Below are 19,862 nucleotides of genomic sequence, written 5' to 3'. Positions count from 1 at the left end.
CATGAACTCGAGCGCAGATTCCTTGAACTTGACCAATCATGGCAGCGGGGAACAAAACTCGCGCAGCGTTTTTCTCTGTGGCCGAACAGCAGCAGCTCATGCAAGCTTATGAGGAAGTGAAACATGTTATCAACAGAAAAGGAAACACGGCCGTTATTAATAAATCCAGGGAGAAAGCGTGGCAAAGTATTGCAAACACACACAGAGTGTGTGTGTGTGTGTGTGTGTGTGTGTGTGTGTGTGTGTGTGTGTGTGCGTGTGTGCGAGCGCGCGCGCGCATGTGTGTCGGTGTGTGTGTGTGTGTGTGTGTGTGTGTGTGTGTGTGTGTGTGTGTGTGTGTGTGTGTGTGTGTGTGTGTGTGTGTGTGTGTGTGTGTGTGTGTGTGTTTGCGACGGACGGGCAACAGGACGGACGGGACGGGACGGTACGGGGACGGGACGGGACGGGGGGGGGGGGAGGGGTTGACCGACGGGATGAGCGGGGGACGGGACGAGACACGCAATAACCCCACATTTGCAAGACCACTTTGGTAGAGGTTTGGGTTGTGTAGTTACCTTGCCATCATGATGTAACTCCAAAGGTGGACAAGAAATAAAAAACAAAACAATTTCTCCATTGACTAGAAATTGATAATTTAAAATATGCTCCTTATTGACTTACACAGAGGCTCCTTTAAACCCGTAACTAATAATTTATATATATATTTAAATATATATATATATTATATATATATTATATATTTATATATATGTATATATATATATATATATATATATATATATTTATATATATATATATATATATGTGTGTATATGTATGTGTTAGACATTTTTTATAATATTTTTTAAAAAATGGTAATATATTATCAAACATCTAACAACAATATGAACTATAGTGTTAACAGAGTGAAAATGACATATCACATGAGTCATTGTGAAACAATTATGATTCATGGTCACACACTATTTCAGTAATATAATTACATTGATTATATCTTATTGTATTGATTTCATTTTATTTGAATGCAGGGTCATTAAAATGAGTCCATATACAAACACATGTTTTGAATTAACTGTGGAAAAACTTGAAGAACAAGGCACTGGCTTAAGTAAGCTTGGCTGTTAGCCTGCTCCTGACCAGGCTAACTTCACAGCTAAATTGCCATGGTAACTAAGCTAGGCTTGCTTCAATTCTCTTTTGAGGAATCGGATAAGGCTAAACTTAGCCAGGGTGAACTGGCTAAACTAATCTTCAAGATAATTCACCTTTTGAGGAACCGAGTCAGCTCTAATCCTGGCTAAATTAAGCCAGGATAGGTGGTAAAGCCAGGCTTTAGCTCTAATTCACCTTTTGAGGAACAGGCCCCTGGGACCCTTCTGGTTACAAGCCCTGTATCTAAACCACTGCACCACAGTGGTTCTTACTCAAACTTTTCAATTAAAGATTAGATATAGGTAAAAGCCAAAGTTTGTACTTTGTACTTAAAGTTAAATATTTCAAAAACTACAAATTATTTCAAAGTAAAACATCTAAAGGATGCATGTCCACAGTAAGGTGGAATTGTTTAACTGTGAATGGAGTTTCTAGGTGAAAGTGTTTTTTTGAGGTCACAAAATCTTCCATCGACCTCCATTATAAATCTCTGAACTTTTAAAGGAGTACAATTCTAAAACTATGGAACATTTCAAAGATTCCTTTTCAGGCAAACATGTCCACATTAAGATGAACATTTTAAAGTTTGAATGGGGGTTCTATGTGTAAGTTTGTAGGACTAGTAGCCTGCCAAAGTTTGTTATTTTTTCCCTTTAAATGTCCATTGCCATTGACTTCTAGACTTCTAGACTTCTAGAACATCTAGTAGAGCCCAATCAGAGGACCTCAGGTGACGGACAGGCACATGGGGTTCCAGCAGCTCAGCTAGATATTGAGGTGCCAGGCCGTTAAGAGCTTTAAAAGTTAACAATTAAATCTTAAAATCAATTCTAAAGGTTACTGGCAGCCAGTGCAGTGCAGCTAGTACCGGGGTTATGTGCTCTGGGACTGGGGCCTGTTCCTCAAAAGGTGAATTAAAAAAGCCTGGCCTTAAGCCAAATCCAGGCTTGACAAAGTTGGGTCCGAAAAGCCTCGTTTATTCCGTTCCTCAGACGCCAAGCCAGGCTGAAAAGGAGCAACTTTGTCGAGCTAGGCTATGTCAAGCCAGGCTGTGTCCAGCCAGGATAATGAAGCCAGGCTGAGGCAAGACCACTTTGGTAGAGATTTGGGTTGTGTAGTTGCCTTGCCATCATGATGTAACTCTAAACCAGTAACTAATAATTTATATATATATTTAAATATATTTATATATATATATATATATATATATATATATATATATATATATATATATATATATATATATATATATATATATATATATGTATATGTATGTGTTAGACATTTTTTATAATATAAAAAAAAAATGTAATATATTATCAAACATCTAACAACAATATGAACTATAGTGTTAACAGAGCGACAATGACATATCACATGAGTCATTGTGAAACAATTATGATTCATGGTCACACACTATTTCAGTAATATAAATTGATTATATCTTATTGTATTTATTTCATTTTATTTGAATGCAAGGTCATTAAAATTAGTCCATATTCAAACACATGTGTTGAATTAACTGTGGAAAAACTTGAAGAAAAAGGCACTGGATTAAGTAAGCTTGGCTGTTAGCCAGCTCCTGACCAGGCTAACTTCACAGCTAAATTGCCATGGTAACTAAGCTAGGCTTGCTTCAATTCTCTTTTGAGGAATCGGATAAGGCTAAACTTAGCCAGGGTGAACTGGCTAAACTAATCTTCAAGATAATTCACCTTTTGAGGAACCGACTCAGCTCTAATCCTGGCTAAATTAAGCCAGGATAGGTGGTAAAGCCAGGCTTTAGCTCTAATTCACCTTTTGAGGAACAGGCCCCAGATCTCCTAGTCCCAGCAATGAGTCTGGCAGCCGCATTCTGCACTAGATGACAGGGAGGCACCATAGGAAGCACCATAGATGACAGGGAAGCACCATAGGAAGCACTGTATAGCGTAGATGACAGGGAAGCACCATAGATGGCATTTTCTTAATGGTTTTTATATTGGACGACATAGTGTAGCATGGCATTGTTTTTAAATGTTCTTTACATTGGACGACATGGTTGCAAGTGTCTTCCAACTTCTAGATCTTGTTAAATACAGTCCTGTGGCTGTGGTCCTAAGATAACCAAATGTTTCTCTGTCATGATGATCACACAACATAATAAACAACACAGACACAGTCAGGGTACAGTCAAGAACATCCTTTTATTCAATCAAGTAAAGGTGTTGCTCTTTTTCAAACTGCTTTTTCTTATTATGGAAAAGAAACTGTAATTAACACATGCATTTCACCATGGGCTCTGGGTGGTGTGACTCTGAGGGAGGGATGCTGTTCTGAGGAGCAAGAGGGGGCGCTCTTAGGTTTGCTCTGGGGGGGGTGGGGGGGGGGGCAGGCTGGAGGGGAGGGGTGTGGCAAGCCAGGGACTCAGTCTACACGTCACTAAATACGGCCCAGCGCCCTACAAACGTGTTAAAAACAAACAAACCCGAAGGAAAATAAAAACACGGATGGCCAGGCACGGGATCAGACTGTGCTCTGCTCTCTCTCGGTGGTGCAGAGACACGCAGGGAGGTTTGTGGTATTCCCTCCCTAAATGCAGCACACACACCATGCTCTGTGCAACCTGTTTGTCTCTGTTATGGCTTCTCGACTGTGGTGCTTTCACTTGTCAAGGCTAAAATTGATAATACTGCTGCTGGCTTCACTCACTTGATAAAGAAAAAAATAAAAGTTGCATATTATCATTCTTTTTTTTGCAGGATATAAGGAATAGGCTCTGTAATCAAGTCTGCTCTTGATTCTTTGCTGGTGGAAATATCAAGGTGCTCATAATGTCATAATGTCACCCATATTCTGGACAGTGTGCTAGACAGCTTTTGGAACCATATCACTTTGGTCAATGTATCTTTCATTCTTTGTGAATTCAATATGACGGTAAAACGGTACAATATTGTGAAGCTATGTGTATGGGTTCTTTATGATTGTACTAAATAAGAGCCTTTCAGTCTCCCTGCTCTGGAACCAATCCGTTTATAAGGTGCTTAGAGTCATTTCAGGTACATTTCCCCCATAAAAAAAAAATACCTGGTCTCATTCAACCACTAGAAAGGTGCATAATTGAAGGTATCGATGCAGCATCTCAACGCTGCCTAAGATGCGATAACAAAAAAATAAAATAAATCAAAAGCAAATCCAAATTCAATTATAAAAAAATAAATAGATAAAAACAAGAATTACAAACAAACTTGCCTATTCTAGCAGCCCTGCTGGCCATCTCCCCTCGCCCAGTCAAAGGGACGTTCCTGTGAGTGCTTCACCCCCCCCATCCTACCCTACTAGATGATTGATTTGTCACTGACATGCTCCTGGGGACAACACTTCCTTTGCTCTCGGACAGCCCCTGTCCTCAGCACAGCCCAGAGCCCAGCGGTGCAACTTGTTCACTTACATTAGCTGTTGAATGGAGAAGCTGAAGAGATGGGTAATGGTAATACAATGTGAAGCGTACAGACAAGAATAACATGTGAGCTAACTGCATTCTGCTCAGACAAAAAAAAAAGTTTTTGCGTATTCTTTTTTTTTTTTTTTTTACCCCCTCCGTTCAGAGAAAGGGATAAAGGTGAAGGGGAGCGTGGGGGGTTGGGGGTTTGGAGGGTTGGGGGGTTGGGGGGTTACGCGGCTACAGACTACTCCAGTGTCCAAGAGACAGAAGACAAGAAGGTACAGAGGAAAGAGAAGCAAGACAGAAAATATTTTTTTCTTTTGTGTTTTTTTGTTTTTTTTTCTCTGCTTTTCTTAATTATTCAACAATAAAAAGAGGAACTAAATCACACCAAATTCCTTTAGTACTATGTATACTTGCTTTGAAAAGCTCATAGAAGAAGAAGAGAAACGAAGGAGAGGATATAGAAGAAGTATGAAGGAGGGGACTCTTTTTGTCCTTTTTTTGAGACGGGCACTCAGGATTACAAGATGGAATCTGTGAACAAAAGGCACTTTTTAGGGACAACCTTTAAGATGCTCTGAGTCTATAACACTACATCACCAAACAAATATTTAGAATCATATACAGTTGGGAATTGGGAGCGAGGGGTGGAGGGAGGGGTTGGATGGGGGGAGGGAGGGGGGGTTCACTTATTTGTTATTGAATTGAACACAGCATCCTCTTTGCACCAGAGGTCACAGAGGTCACATATTCCCTCTCACAGTTTGGGTTTGAGACAGGAGTTTACTAGTCAACTACATCTACCATGACAAATCGTCATTTCACAATACGCCTCCCATCTCACCAAACAAACACATAGTTCTTGGTCGGGTCAACACTTGAAAAATAAAATAAAAAAGGAAATCCACATGTGATGAATTGGGGTAGATTGTGTCCAAAAATTATGATTACTGCTGTTGGCCAGTCTAAGATGTACCCAACAATGATTGGATATGAGATTAAATAGTGTGGATAAATTGCACATTTGACTCTATAAGGGTTGGCCAGTGCCAATTCTAACATCAGCCACTCAAAACAGTAAACACTATATATTCTGCTGCTCAGGGAAATTGGATTCATGTTTCTTATATGAGTCTTCCTCTGCTAAGGGGTAAAGGTTGAAGAAAAATGCCTTTTGTCACAACAACATTTTCATACTATGAACCCCTCCCCCCTTGGTAAATACAAAAAGAGAAAATAGAATAATGCATGTTTTCCTAAAAATTTGCTTTATGATAACACTTAATTTTGTTTATTATTTATGTATAATAGAGTTTGAATGTACTTTATTTTTGTAGAAAGCACCAGTTTTCATAGTGATATATATTTTACGTTTTGCAAAATTGTTCCTTCAGCCCTCCCACATTTTGAAAACAAATCATTACAAATGAATATTCTTTCTTTAAAAAAAAAAGAAAAGAAAGAAAGCAATAAAGGAAAAAACAAAAACAAACAAACAGGAAATTAAAAACAATTTCCCCAAACTTACAAAGACTGGGATTTTTTTTTCTCTCCGCCCTTGTATTTAGAGTCCCAGAGCATGTGGACTTAAAACAAAAAAACAGAGGGTTTACCCTCTCTTTTCTCTCAACACCCTCAAACAATCTCTAACAGACAAACACAATTCCTCTACCCAAGGCATTGCACATGGCTCAATCAACATACATCATTTAGTTTCAATAACAATACTTCCCATCAAAACAAGAACAAAAAACCAAAATCTAATGTTTTCTTCTTTTTTAAATCCTCAACTACATTATCACTTACTGTTTTTATCTAAGTATCTATTGTTGTATTTGCCGTGGACTTTTATTTTGTATTTTTGCTAGTTAATGCAAGTGAGGGTATTTGGGGACTGGTACTTTAGCTCAAAATCTGCAGGGTATTTTTGTGTTTTTATTTTGTTTAGATGCATCCTATGACGTACGCCATGCTTCAAAAAATAACTAGACTGCCACAGAGCTTATCTTGCAAATAAAAAAATGTATATATCTATAAATATATATGTGTATTATATATAAAGATGCTTGCAATTATCTAGTGAGCTGTCATGGTTTTCCTCTCCCGACATAAAATTTCACCATTAACAATAGCTTATATGTGAGAAAAAAAGAACCTGAATTCATGTTTGACAAATTGCATAATGGGAATACAGAGGCACTTCCATAGATTAGAAAAGAAATCACCTTAGCCATCGTAAATCTTACGCAGCACTGCTAGTTCTCTATATGAAGCTGATGAGATGGTTGCCGACAGTGACTCGGCCGTTCATTTCCCTGCAGTGAAGAACATGGCCAGGCAGTCCAGTTATTTTGTGAGGTTTGTTGGGTGATCTGAATTGAATTGCATTGAATCTGACGTTCCTTAAGAAATCATTTTAAATCAAACTGAATGAAGAAATGGGGTAATGGTGGGGTTTTAATTACATGATGATTAAAAGCATAAAGGCCTCCTCAGATTGTCTATATTTAAGACTTCCCTTTAAAATAAATTCAATCTTGCCCGGGGCTGTATATTTGCATGCTGGACGCATTATAGTGAGTGCTGCTAACAATGTCTGATGATTGCTTTGTGTGTTTCAGAAGTGGCGTTTTTCCACTATAAAAGTGTGTCCATCCCAGTGATTCATCTGTAGATGGTGAAAAGGTGGTGAACTGATGACTAACAAAGTTGTGGTTACTCTATAAAAACAATAAGCTTGGCGGGCATGACCTCTCAAGTGCAGTTTTGATCAATAAGGGCAAATTCTAAAGGAATTACACACGTTTTACTCGCGATAGCTGGCCGGTGAGGGCAAGAGGGGAGGGAGAGCGGAGTTACCGGTTACCACAGCAACCGTCAACCTCATTCTGATCCTGTCCCGTCAACACCAAAATGGCCACCTGGGTTCTGACCCTTCTATCGCTGGCCTAAGGGTCCTCCTACCCCTCGAACAGACCGTGGACAGACAGATATGTCACATATTCATTTTGCTCCGCAGCATGACTCACTCTGCTCTGAGCAGGGGCCGTCTGGGAGTGTAAACAACAGGGTAAACTTTCAATGAGACAGAAAGAAGAGCATCTCTCTCTGGGTCTCATCTACAGCAACCTTACCTCAAAGGGCAGTCACTTTCTTTGTCACAAACATTCCCCACCGGATCCGCCACCAGCCGACACCACCACCCACCCACCCACCAAACCTCAAGTCAAATGGTAGCTACGAATGATTCTCCTGCATTTGTTTTGACCTGCTTGGAGTAATAGATGGATGTGCTTCACTGCATCATTCAGGACTATAATGACATAAGGTAAAACAAAGCATAAAACCTATTTGCAAATACGATTTGACACACCCTGTCTGCACCGCTTTAACAATCCCACTTCTGACTGCTTGTGTTTCTCCATAAGGTGCTGTCATTCAAATACAAAACAATTATAAAATAGTACAAATTCAAAGGAACAAATTCAAGACACAAGAGTAAATAAAATCATTAATCTACATTATAAAAGGGGGCATTGGAGGAATTGCTAGATGCTGTCTATTGTTGTAATGGTTGTCGATGATAATGAGAATGAATGTGTAGTTTGCTGCACTTTGCGTGTGTGTGTGTGTTGGATTAAATAGCTAATACAATAGGTTGAAAGGGTTAACTAGGCGTGTGTGCATAGAAAATACTGAACTCATGATACACAACCTATATCTCTACTGGAATCTAAACAGTGAGACTGGGCCACTGTGTGTGTGTGTGTGTGTGTGTGTGTGTGTGTGTGTGTGTGTGTGTGTGTGTGTGTGTGTGTGTGTGTGTGTGTGTGTGTGTGTGTGTGTGTGTGTGTGTGTGTGTGTGTGTGTGTGTGTGTGTGCGTGCGTGTGCGTGCAGGCATGCGTCCATTTGAGTGTAACCATAATGGACTGAAATAGGATATGCTTGCTGTGGTCATGGCACCGATTGCGTGATAGTTATTTTTTGGATTTCCTGCATTTGAGTGCTTGTTGTGTGGGCAAATGGAACAGTGAGTGGAGGCCTACGAGTCGTTAAACTGAACTGAAATGTGGGGCTGAGGACATGTAAAGGCTTCTCATACCATATGGTTTTTCCTCTTTAAAACTAATAATAGGCAAGCCTGGTTTTTTACCTCCCATGCCTTGTAGGTAAATAGTGCACATCGTAAGATTAGTGTTAATTGATTCAGCTTGTAGTGCAACCTTTTTATCAAGATATGTTTTGGCATGGTCTCTGTCTGGTTAGTAGTAAAGGGGGAAGGGGGCTTTATAGAGTCAATGGTCATTCAGAAGGAGAGAAACATTGGTCAATATGACAGTGTGTCTGCATTTGTTTTGGGTAATGATGACAGACATCACAGTAGCATGGACTGCAGCTTTCATTGGAGACCAAATTGGCGTCCGTTTTCATTTGATTGGATTGCGGTTTGATTGTTGGTCAGGCTTTGTGGCTTTAACACAATATCCCTTCAAATTCTTAAATTTGCGCCTGTCGTGTTGAGCAGTTGACCATGTGTGTGGGTGAGTGCATATGTGGGAACCTGACTGTCGGGCAGCTGGTTTGCTTTGCTTTTCGTTGCAAAACGCAGTAGAAGGAGTAGAAGGAGTAGACCGTTTCTTTTCTTCCTTCTCAGGTTCCTCTAGTTGTGTCGCTGCTGTGTCCTGCTGGTCCGGTGGTTTCCGGAGAGATGCCTGCTGCTTGCTGCTGCTCGTCCTCCGACCCTTTTTCTATTTCTGCCATCCTACCATCCATCCATCCATCTATCCTTAACATGGGGTTTTCCCCTCTGATGGGGTAAATGGGTCCAGAGTTCCTCTAAAAAGCGTCATGCTGCTGTGATTTTCCTGGTTCCGTCGCTCTGCTATTTTTTTCTAGGAGAGACATATTGTGAAGGGGCCAGTCGGTGGGTCGTTTGGAGGGCAATTATCCTGCGGGGTGGTTCTTGGTTTTTTACCATGTTTCTATTCCCGATTGTAAAGAAAGAATTCTAGTTGCTGGTTTGCACACAGGTCTTGTCAGAGGAACCAAGACTGGAAGAGAAGAAATGGAAAGGGAAGGCACAAGATTATTATTTTCAAGTTAAATTTAAAAGACATTTTAATACAGTGCATGAGACCAATTTCACGTGTAAAATGAACATGAATGGAAACTGGGAGAGGATACAAGACAGAGTTTAAGACGTTAAATGTAGCTGTAATTAAGACTTTTCAGGAGGGGAATTTAGAACACAAATGTTTTCAGGAAGACAATAAAGAGCATTGGGGCATTCATTTGTGTCCTTTATTTGACCACTAGAGGTCAGGGACAACAGCCACCCGCTGCAGCACAAAAAAGACAGTCTTTATCTGGGCTACTGTCCCAGCTATTACTATTCATTCTGTCAGTATTTGTAGTTGTGTACAGTACGTCTTTAATTTGGCTAGGCAGCTAATGCGTACTCATGGCCAGGCAGCAGCGGGGGGATAGCAGACTGTCGCTTGCACTGTCTTCAGACTGGGTTTCTCCAGCTCAGCGTGAGCAGACAACAGAAGTGGGTCGATGTCGTTGCTGTTGGCTGCCTCGCCTCGCCGGCAGGATTTGGCACCATTGGCTAATGGGCCAACATTCTGGAAGTCAAGCCTTGGAAACTACCCTGGGCCTCCAGGGAGGCAGTCTTTTGTTGTGTTTGACTCTAACAGGTCGCACCAATACCCTCCTCCCCTTTTGCCTCCTGCCCTTCTCAGCCAACCCGCTCTCCCCATAGCTCTCCTGGGCACTGTCCCAGCAGCCCCTGGGCTTAGTAACTTTTGCCTTCTCAGTTACCCCCCCCCCAACCCCCCCCCCCCCCCTCTTTTTCTTTTCGTCTCTATCCCCCTCGCTCATTCTGTCTCTCTCTGTAGGCTCTTGCAGACACACATACGATCCATCTATCTCCCACTAACACTCCCACTAAATCCTTGGCAGTAGAGAGTGACCACCCTCTTTTCTTTCCTGCCCCCCCACGCCGCGTCCCCGGCCCCCTCCGAGCAGAGCCCCTTCTCAAATTCAAGATCAACTGGCTATGACATCATGTCTGGTTGCCGGGGGTAACGAGACAGCCAGGACGTGACTTCTCCAGGGGCCGAAACCCTGTCGCTCTCCTTCCTTCTGGTTCTCTCCTTCCCTCTCCCCTGCTCTGTTGTTCCGTTAGCCCCCACCCCCTTTTTCCACCTGGCTGCAGAATGCCTCATCGGCCACCAGAGGGCACATGGAGCCCACTGTTGCTGAGCTTGAGGAGAAGTCGTTCACTCACCATGCCCCTGCAGTCACAACGCACAGACCTCTGATGAAGGCTTAATCAATTATTAATGTTTTGGTGGAGCATTTTTCAGAGTGACACATGCAACCAATTGATACGACCCTATGTGTTTGTTATTTCTTTCTTCATGTCCTGTAAAGTGAAACCATGCCGCAGACATCACATCCCTCTGAAGTAGAGTATTGAGTATTAGGGAGCTTTAGTACGAACACAAACAGGGGGGGGGGGTTCTAAAGGGGGGGGGGGGTGTTGAATTAAGGAACTGACTGAAACTTAATCCACATTTTTCTTCTCCTACAGTACTGTGCTGAAAAAGATATGGTAGGGAGCTGTTCAAAATAGAGTGAGGGTTGTGTTCGACAAATTATAGTGAACCTAAGGAGAAGAAGAGAGAGAAGAGAAAAGAGCAGTGAATCTAAGCGTCTGAGGTGAAGGTTTAGTTCCAAAGTAGCTAAAAACGTATCAGTGGAAACAACAAGAAGTCAAACAGTGCAAAGTGAGAAAGGCGATGCAGCGAAAGAGAGAAGTTGAGAAGTTTGGGTGAAAAAGAGAAAAAGAGGGAGGAGAGAGGAGAGGTGAGGAGAGTGGAGAGGAAGCAAAGAAAGGGAATGAGGAGAGGGAAAGGGAGAACAGGCACAAGAGCAGAGGGCAGAGAAATGAGGGAGCAAGGGAGGGAGGGAGGGAGGGAGGGAACAGCAGAGCAGTTTCAGATGGTTTCCATGTGTTGAGGACCATAGTGGAGCAAAGCGGAGCTGAGCTGGTTCCAGCCGGGTGTGGTTGGACACTAATGAGAAAAGTGCAGTGGGTAATGGAGGAGGCATATGAACGAGACGCAGTGTGGTGAAGAGAAGGAAGAGGAGCGAGTGAAAGTGAGAGTGAGTGAGAGAGAGAGAGAGAGAGAAGCAAGTGAGAGCGAGCAGAGGTCAAGGGAGGGAAAGACAAAAAGCAACTAGTGCAGAGCTGGCAAGAGTGAGGGAAAGAGTGAGAGTTTAAACGAGAGGGATTTCAGAGGAATCGAAGAGAGGTAGCAAGGGAGAGAACGAGAGCGAGGCAGAGACAGAGGGAGAGGCAGCAAGGCCTGCTGCCTGAGGGGGGCCTCCATATGTGCCAAATAAACAGGGAGAGGGCAGTTGAGCACATATGGTAAACCACACATACACACGGTAAAATATACGCATATACAAATGCACACATTCATGGTGCACCGCGGGACGGAGTGAGTGTAGATGTAGAGAAACAGCAGCAGGTTTCAGGGAGTAGGGGAATAAGAAATATGTTGGCACTCGTCCATCCACCTAAGTAAGTTTCCTGAGTTTGGCCGATAATCACAATGAAAACAGACAAGTTTCCTCTACACACATACACTCTTGCTCTCACGTTCGCACGCACGCACGCGCACACACACACACACACACACACACACACACACACACACACACACACACACACACACACACACACACACACACACACACACACACACACACACACACACACACACACACACACACACACACACACACAATAATACAGTATACTGTGAGCACAGTTAGAGAGTGTGAGTGTGTATACCCCTACAGTACCTGTGTCTGCTGCGGGATGCTCAGAAAGTTGTTGTCCCGTGATCCGATGCCGACAAACCTGTTGGCAGCTGTGGCGCCTGGCGTGGAGTATGCTACAGAAACACAGAGAGAGACACACAGTTAGCAAAAGACAGCCAACAATCACATGATCTCACACACACAAATGTGGGCACAACAAAAATATATATTTGGGGAGTTTACAAGTTGTTCGTCCACAAAAAAAAAGTATTTTGGTGAAAGGAGACACTGTGTAGGTCCATAGGCTACATGCATTAAGTCAAAACATTTCTTTGGAAGCCTCTTTTAAAGGCCATCAAGTTCACATGGAAGTGTGTCCCAAATCGGGTTTGTAAAGATAGATATCCCTTGGTGCCAAGGGCTAAACCTCGCTGCTAAACTCAGTGGGAATTGATTGGGCACATCAGAACTCTCACACTGATGATCAATCAGAGATGTTTTTAAACCCATTGGCTTCAAAGTCTGTGACAAATTTAGGGCAGTCTCAGCTTCCCTATGGACTCCAGCATTAAGGCAGTCAGAAGCACCCCTACAAACACGGCACAGATTCTGCCGTTAATAGTGTGCAGATGTGTTGACGCTGTTTGTGTGTGTGTGTGTGTGTGTGTGTGTGTGTGTGTGTGTGTGTGTGTGTGTGTGTGTGTGTGTGTGTGTGTGTGTGTGTGTGTGTGTGTGTGTGTATATAGGGGGGGGGGGGTAGAGAGAGATGGGAAGAGAGGAAAAAGTCAGATTTATTTTTTTAAAGTGATGGTTAGTGGAAAGGACGTATACTGTATATACAGTACAGCATACCTCCGTGGTTTAGAGAATCAGTGACATAGATAAGACACGTAAGACTTTGAGACACTGACTGGGGGTAGAAATGAAAAGATAATTCAACACTAAAACGCAGGTAAGCTAAAAAAAACACAACAAAACAGTAAGTGCTCCGTCCAGTGCCCCTCCTATGGTACGGTAGGTGAGAAACATCAATCTGTTGTGAGGAAAGCCCTAGCCTACACTGACACTGTAATGCAGTCTTTCAGCCTAAAGAAGACACACACCAGCTACTACTACCCTAACAAACAAACACCAAAATAACAACCACCAGCATCTGTGCCGATAATTTAAACCCAAAGAAAATAGGTATAACAATAACATAAAAATTGGACGTTATATTTAGGGGTCCAGGTAAAAACATGCCCCAAGTTTGTGCCCTTCGTAAACAGGAGATAAGCGATCATACTCTTCATATAACTCAAAATGTCTCTCACAGAAGCTGCGGATGAGTCCAGAAGGGAAGGAAAATGTTCCAAAAGGTGATAATGTGGCTTCAACACTAGGGAATGCAGAATCACTGGGGCTGGAAAATATACTAAAAAAAACAACTAAGACCGGGGCGTGAGGAAAAGTCAGTGGGCTTAACAAAACCCTGAAGAATTCCACAGAAAGTCCATAACGAGGGACAACATCTCTGGTTGTGTTAGTGTATTACTTTGCATGTACGAGTTCCAGAGCAAATTCTAATGACTTCCGGCATTCTGGTCGGTGAAGGTGAGATGTTGGCTATAGACGAACAATGACGCGACGAGGCGGGAGGAACACATGGTAGTGGGGTCTATATCTGGAGAGGGGCAGAGTTCTTGGATGTCTCTTTTTGTTTGGTTCTAACTTTCGGTCTCTGCGGGGGGGTCACTTACACGGAGATGCGGGCGAGGAGAGTCCGCCGTCAGGGGGCGTGCTGCTGGGTTTAGAGTCGGGCATGGGGAGGGGCACTGGGCGGGCCACTGGGGGAGGTGGAGGCAGCAAGAAGGAGCCCGGCATTTTGCTCTGGCCACTCCCGTTTGGCTGCGGACAACACAAACAGGGTCAGGAGGGCGACATGTGACAGTCCGCAGACACGGAATGAGAAAGGACGCGGCTGGGGGGAGGCCGGGTCCAAAAAACAAGAATATCCATGGGCGAAGGGGAGTGGCGATGGTGGAAGGAGGAGAGGAGTGGTGGTGGAAGGGGAAGTTGGGAAAAAAAACAACCAAAGGAATGATGTATGTGGACTGCAGCATTTATGGAGGTGTAAAAAATATACAATCACCACAGGGATCGATAGGAGCGATAAGGCTAAAACGGAGGGAAGGGGGGGAGGGGGGGGGTGGATCCCACAAGAGTGGTCCGTGGTGGTGGTGGTGGTGGTGGTGGTGGTGGTGGGAGGGGGTGAGGAGAAGGGAGTGAGCGAGTAATTGGTTGGGTTTCGTCCATAACATGGCAACAAATCAAAAACCATGGGAAAAATACTCTTCTACACAATGAAAACGACACCGGCACCAAACAACCAAACTGAAACCAAAAGTCATAGCAACAACTATCAATGAAAACAAAATACACAACAACAACAACCACACAACACAGAACATGTATGCTGGACTGAAATGTACTGTGACTGCTGATGGTTATCATATCTGAGGGGGTGGGCGGAGCAAAAGGGGGGAAAAAAAGGGGGGGGGGGGATCTGTGGGTCTGAAAGAGTAGACAGCAGAATGACAAAGACAAGACAGTACAAAGATCTGAATAGCCTTATGCAGTGTAAAGCAGTGGTTCTCAAACTTTTTCGTGCCAAGGACCCCCAAATTGATATGTATGTGGCCGCGGACCCCCACCTGAAAATATGTTGTGCCAGGGACCCCCAGGAGTAAAGATTTGTGTTAAAAATGTTCACTAATGTTCAAGATTTTAGAAAAATAGCAGATCTACAAGCCCATAGCGCTGCACTCGGTGCCGTGCTATGAGCTTGTATATCTGCTATTTTTGAATAGCCAAAGTATAAAAGGTTAAAGTGGTTGAAATGATTGTGATGCTACATTAAGTACTTTTGCTGGGGACCCCCTAGAACCCCCCCCCCCCCCCAAGGACCCCTCTTTGAGAACCAATGGTGTAGAGTAATTTGAAGCTGGAATAACTTTTGTTTGTATTTACGAGGAGATGAAAATATAAGATTCTGGTTGGATGGGCGTTCTGTATCGCAGTGCCGTGCAATGCAATGTATGCTTGATAAACTACATCAGATTTATAGAGTGAGCAATTTTACAGCCTGTTCTGAAACATACTTTTTCCACAAATATTCTTCAAAGGCGCTGTAAGACAGTGGTTCTCAACCTGTGGGCCGGGACCCACTGGTGGGCCTTGAGGATACTGCTAAGTGGGCTCCCAAATAATTGGCAAAACACCAAGATTTTAATGATAATACAAAATGTATATTAAAAAGTGATACCAATCAATAAGAACTCAAAGTATGCTACATTTCCATTCATCCAAGGTGGAACACAATCGATTGATTGATCATTAGAATAAACATGCTCTGAAAAGGCCCACCCATGGGTGAATGCTTTCAAGATGATCAAGTGGGCCCTGAAGAGGATGAGAACCACTGCTGTAAGAGATATGTGTTGGTTAAAACAAAAAGTTAATGTTTAAAGAGTTAAAGCTGTATATTCTGAAAGTAATCATTGCTAAAGAATGTTTGTTTAGTGAACAGTGGTCTAGACTCTACCCTTCGCTATACAGGTGGGTTACACATTTCATCCAATCAGGAGAGAGAAGCACACAAAGATAATTTATCAGCTTATATGTTCCAATTCCAATTTTGTCAGACTTATTTACTTGTTTCATCACTTCCAACTTCACTTTGTTTGTCCTGTACGAGTTTTCTCTCCTGGTCGGATGAAATTAGTATCCTGACCTGAAAATGTATTTTCTGTTTACTAAAGAGCTGGAGAGACGTGAATACCCCTGTTACTAAATCAAAACTCTATAACAATGATTACTGTGGGAATATAAAGCAATGTATCACTTATTTTAACAAATAACAACAAAAATCACTTACAGCACCTTTAATTTTGCTTTGTTGTTGATTGCTAATCTCAATAACATTTTCAAATTTGTATTAATTTGCTGCACTATTGCTCCACTTCGTAGAGGAATTATGCAGCACTAATTCAAGATGTGTCGAGGGTTCTGTTCTACGATGCAGTACGGCATATAAAACAAGTTATACATAAGGTAAACGTTCTTCTCTTTCTATTTAACCCATTAATACCTGGAACTGTGTCATTTTTAGATTTGAGCTAAAAAGCATTATTTTACACTTTAGGCTATTCAAAAATAGCAGATCTACAAGCTCATAGCGCGGCACCGAGTGCCGCGCTACGAGCTTGTATATCTGCTATTTTTGAAAAATCATGAAAATGTGTGCAAATCTTTGAATATATGTTTTTAAAGCGAACATTTTTAACTCAAATCGTTGCTTCTGGGGGGTCCCTGGAACAAAATATTTTGATGGGGGTCCGCGGCCAAATACATATAATTTTGGGGGTCCTTGACATGAAAAAGATTGAGCACCACTGACATAGAAACATACGTTTTTCAGAAAACTGTTGAGATTTAGGAGACATGTAGAATCGGCTTCAGGTCTCAATGGGTTAAACCTATTCGGCTTACGGCTGTGAGCCTTACCTGTCCGCCGGCCTGCCCCGAGCCGTCAGCACAGACAAACTGCACAAATTCCTTCAGGGGGTCCTGTCCAGGGTGGTGGTGGTAGCGGATGGTGGGGTGGGTGAAGTAAGGGCTGGACTGCTGGATGATGGAGGGAGATGGGAAGTGCAGCGCCGAGGCGGAGGCACGGGGACTCCCTGGGGAACAGAGACATATATACAGTATACCAGTGAGAGGATGAAGGAGATAACACTTTAAAGAGGAACAGACGACAAGAAAGAGAGAGAGAGAGAGAGAGGGGGGGGGGGGGGGTCACGCCAAAGCATTTCACAAGGTCTCACAGACGAGGCCAAAGACATCAGGAGATGATAGCTCACAGAAGGACAGCAGGGACAGAAAGGTTCCATTTCATGTTGCACCATGAATGACAATTGACCATATTCACCACAAGCAGCCATTTTGCTCCTACGTCATACTTGGTGGGGGGGTGGGCGACGCCCCTCCCCGCCAAACAAAATGGCCACTGTGTGAACATGGCCAATGGTAAAAGTCGAATCAGGATGAACATGTATTAATGTGAAAGAAACATTGTTTTCCACCAAAACATTGATTTCACGTTAACAGGTATCACAGGAACTTGCCATAATGTTTTATGATCACTCCAGTGAAGCTATATGGCCTAAGGCAGACTTACACACATATTGCATTCATACATCAACCCTCACTGAGGCCACTAAAGTTCACATTTCAAATTCATACAAATTCACACTTACACACACACACACGCAAAGCCATACACAGACAGTCATATATTTACACAGCATATACTGCATATAGGATATGCACACACCCTATGGACGCCCGTACACAAATCCAATAGATGCAAGTGCTGTAACTAAATCAGATCCAAAGAGCTTGTAAAAGAGAGAGAAGCACAAAGAGATCATTGAGCGCTGTCTTAAATTAGCAGGTCTTAATGCCTGTGCATCTGTGTGCTGTTTTGAGGGTGTGATTCACTGGCGCCATCATGATTTGGCATTCAGGCGGCCATGCTGTGTTTTTATTTTATTTTTATGACAGCACTAATCTGTACGTTTGCACTGTATGTGTAACTTGCGTTTCTGTTTTGCATCTGCGTGTGCGTGTGCGTGTGCGTGTGCGTGTGTGTGTGTGTGTGCGTGTGTGTGAATGTACTTACACAGGACAGGTGTGGGGATTGAAATTTATCACCATTATACTGTATACAAAGTTCACCCTTTGTGCTCTAACAAGAGAACTAGAGAGAGAGGAGAAAGAGTATCTCACTTCATACCACGTAAAAGAGCTGAATATGGAGCTGTGTGTGTGTGTGTGTGTGTGTGTGTGTGTGTGTGTGTGTGTGTGTGTGTGTGTGTGTGTGTGTGTGTGTGTGTGTGTGTGTGTTTGCGAGGTGTGAGGAGAGCCGTTTGTGGAGCTCCACCACAGAACACAAAGCCCTCTCTGTCAGACCTATATCCATTACTAAATCTCCTTCATTTGTATTAGAGGGGTGAAGCCCTATTCTCCCTACTCTCCTTATACCAATCTGCCCTGCTCCCCCACCCCACCCTACCCACACCACTGCCACTGCCACCGCCACCATACCCCACCCCACCCGGGACCCCCAGCTGCCCACATTCGGCTGCCAACACTCTTTGGAGCTCCCATCTTACACGTTGTGTGTATGTGTATGTGGGTGCGTACATGCGTGTGTGTGTGTGTGTGTGTGTGTGTCAGTGTGTGAGGGTGCCAACTCCAGTAAGTTACCCCCAGACAGGGCCATGCGCCCCCCCCGCCAACCAACCACCCCACCCCCCCCCGTCCAACCCCACCCCTGCCCAGCAGCACCTCTCTCCCATGCCAGGCTCCCTGCTTCCCCAGTACAGCCGTCCCTTCTCCCATAGTCCTCCCTACTAATCCCATTACAGACTGGGTGAGGGCCAAACGCTCTTAAGGGTACGGGGGGTGGTGGTGGTGGAGGGTGGGATCACAGGGGACTCCCTATGAACCTCATGCCCCCACCGCTACCAGCCTTCTCGGGGGGTTGTGGCTGAGACGCACTAACCTCCACCTAACACCGTCGCTCCCAGAAGCCACGCAGTCTTGCTTGCCACCCTTCTTCAAGCCTTCTTCACCCCCCCCCCCCATTTGGAATCCCCATTGGATTTGGTCTTGCACACAAAACAACAACAACGCCGAATGATGTGGTAAACACTTTCACACGGGCATGGGAGCAGCCCCAGCGCACACACATACGTACACAGTACACACACACACACACACACACACACACACACACACACACACACACACACACACACACACACACACACACACACACACACACACACACACACACACACACACACACACACAGTGGGAGCTTGTATTAAGGAAGAAACAAATCACAGCTCTAGCCACAGAGCCTGACAATGTAGGGCTCTTTGTGTATGTGTATGTTAAGAGTGTGCATGTGTGCATGCGTAGGTGTGTCTGTGCATGTGTGTGTGTGTGTGTGTGTATATGTGTGTGTGTGTGTATAGATGGGGGGTTGCTGCGGCTGCATCCCATGAGGCATGGGGTCTCCGTCAACAACCACGGAGGAGGGTTTAATGACATGGCGGTCAACCTCATTGCCTCACATCTGCTCGGTGGCTTTGACGGCCTTTGATGTAGCCTCGCCGTGGAGCTGCAGCGCATGGATAATCATCTCCAGCAAGCAGGCTCATTCCCTGGTTGCGTTCACGTATTATGTGCTTTTTTACCCAGCAAAAAAGAAGGAGCATCTATCTCTGCTGTGGCGATGGAGTTGAGAGCCCAGTTTCATAGTCAAGAGTTTCCCTCGGCCGGGGGCTGATATGTGATATTATCATGAGATTCTCATCTCAGCCATGGGGTTTG

At 43.7% G+C, this 19,862-nt stretch overlaps 1 protein-coding gene across 1 annotated transcript in view; it reads right to left on the bottom strand.

The window, feature by feature from the left end:
• Nucleotides 1-3,319: 3,319 nt before the first annotated feature.
• nfixb (nuclear factor I/Xb) overlaps nt 3,320-19,862 on the bottom strand; it is a 119,887-nt gene continuing 103,344 nt past the window's right edge. The window contains 4 exon segments of the mRNA XM_080447928.1: nt 3,320-9,631; nt 12,462-12,553; nt 14,159-14,306; nt 16,965-17,140. Of these exon segments, the coding sequence (XP_080304054.1) occupies nt 9,617-9,631; nt 12,462-12,553; nt 14,159-14,306; nt 16,965-17,140 (431 nt within the window). The 3' untranslated portion in view covers nt 3,320-9,616.

The sequence above is a fragment of the Gymnoscopelus braueri genome, assembly GCF_963280865.1.
Source record: "Gymnoscopelus braueri genome assembly, chromosome: 13".
Taxonomy (NCBI): Eukaryota; Metazoa; Chordata; class Actinopteri; order Myctophiformes; family Myctophidae; genus Gymnoscopelus; species Gymnoscopelus braueri.
This window is presented reverse-complemented; position numbering and strand designations above follow the sequence as displayed.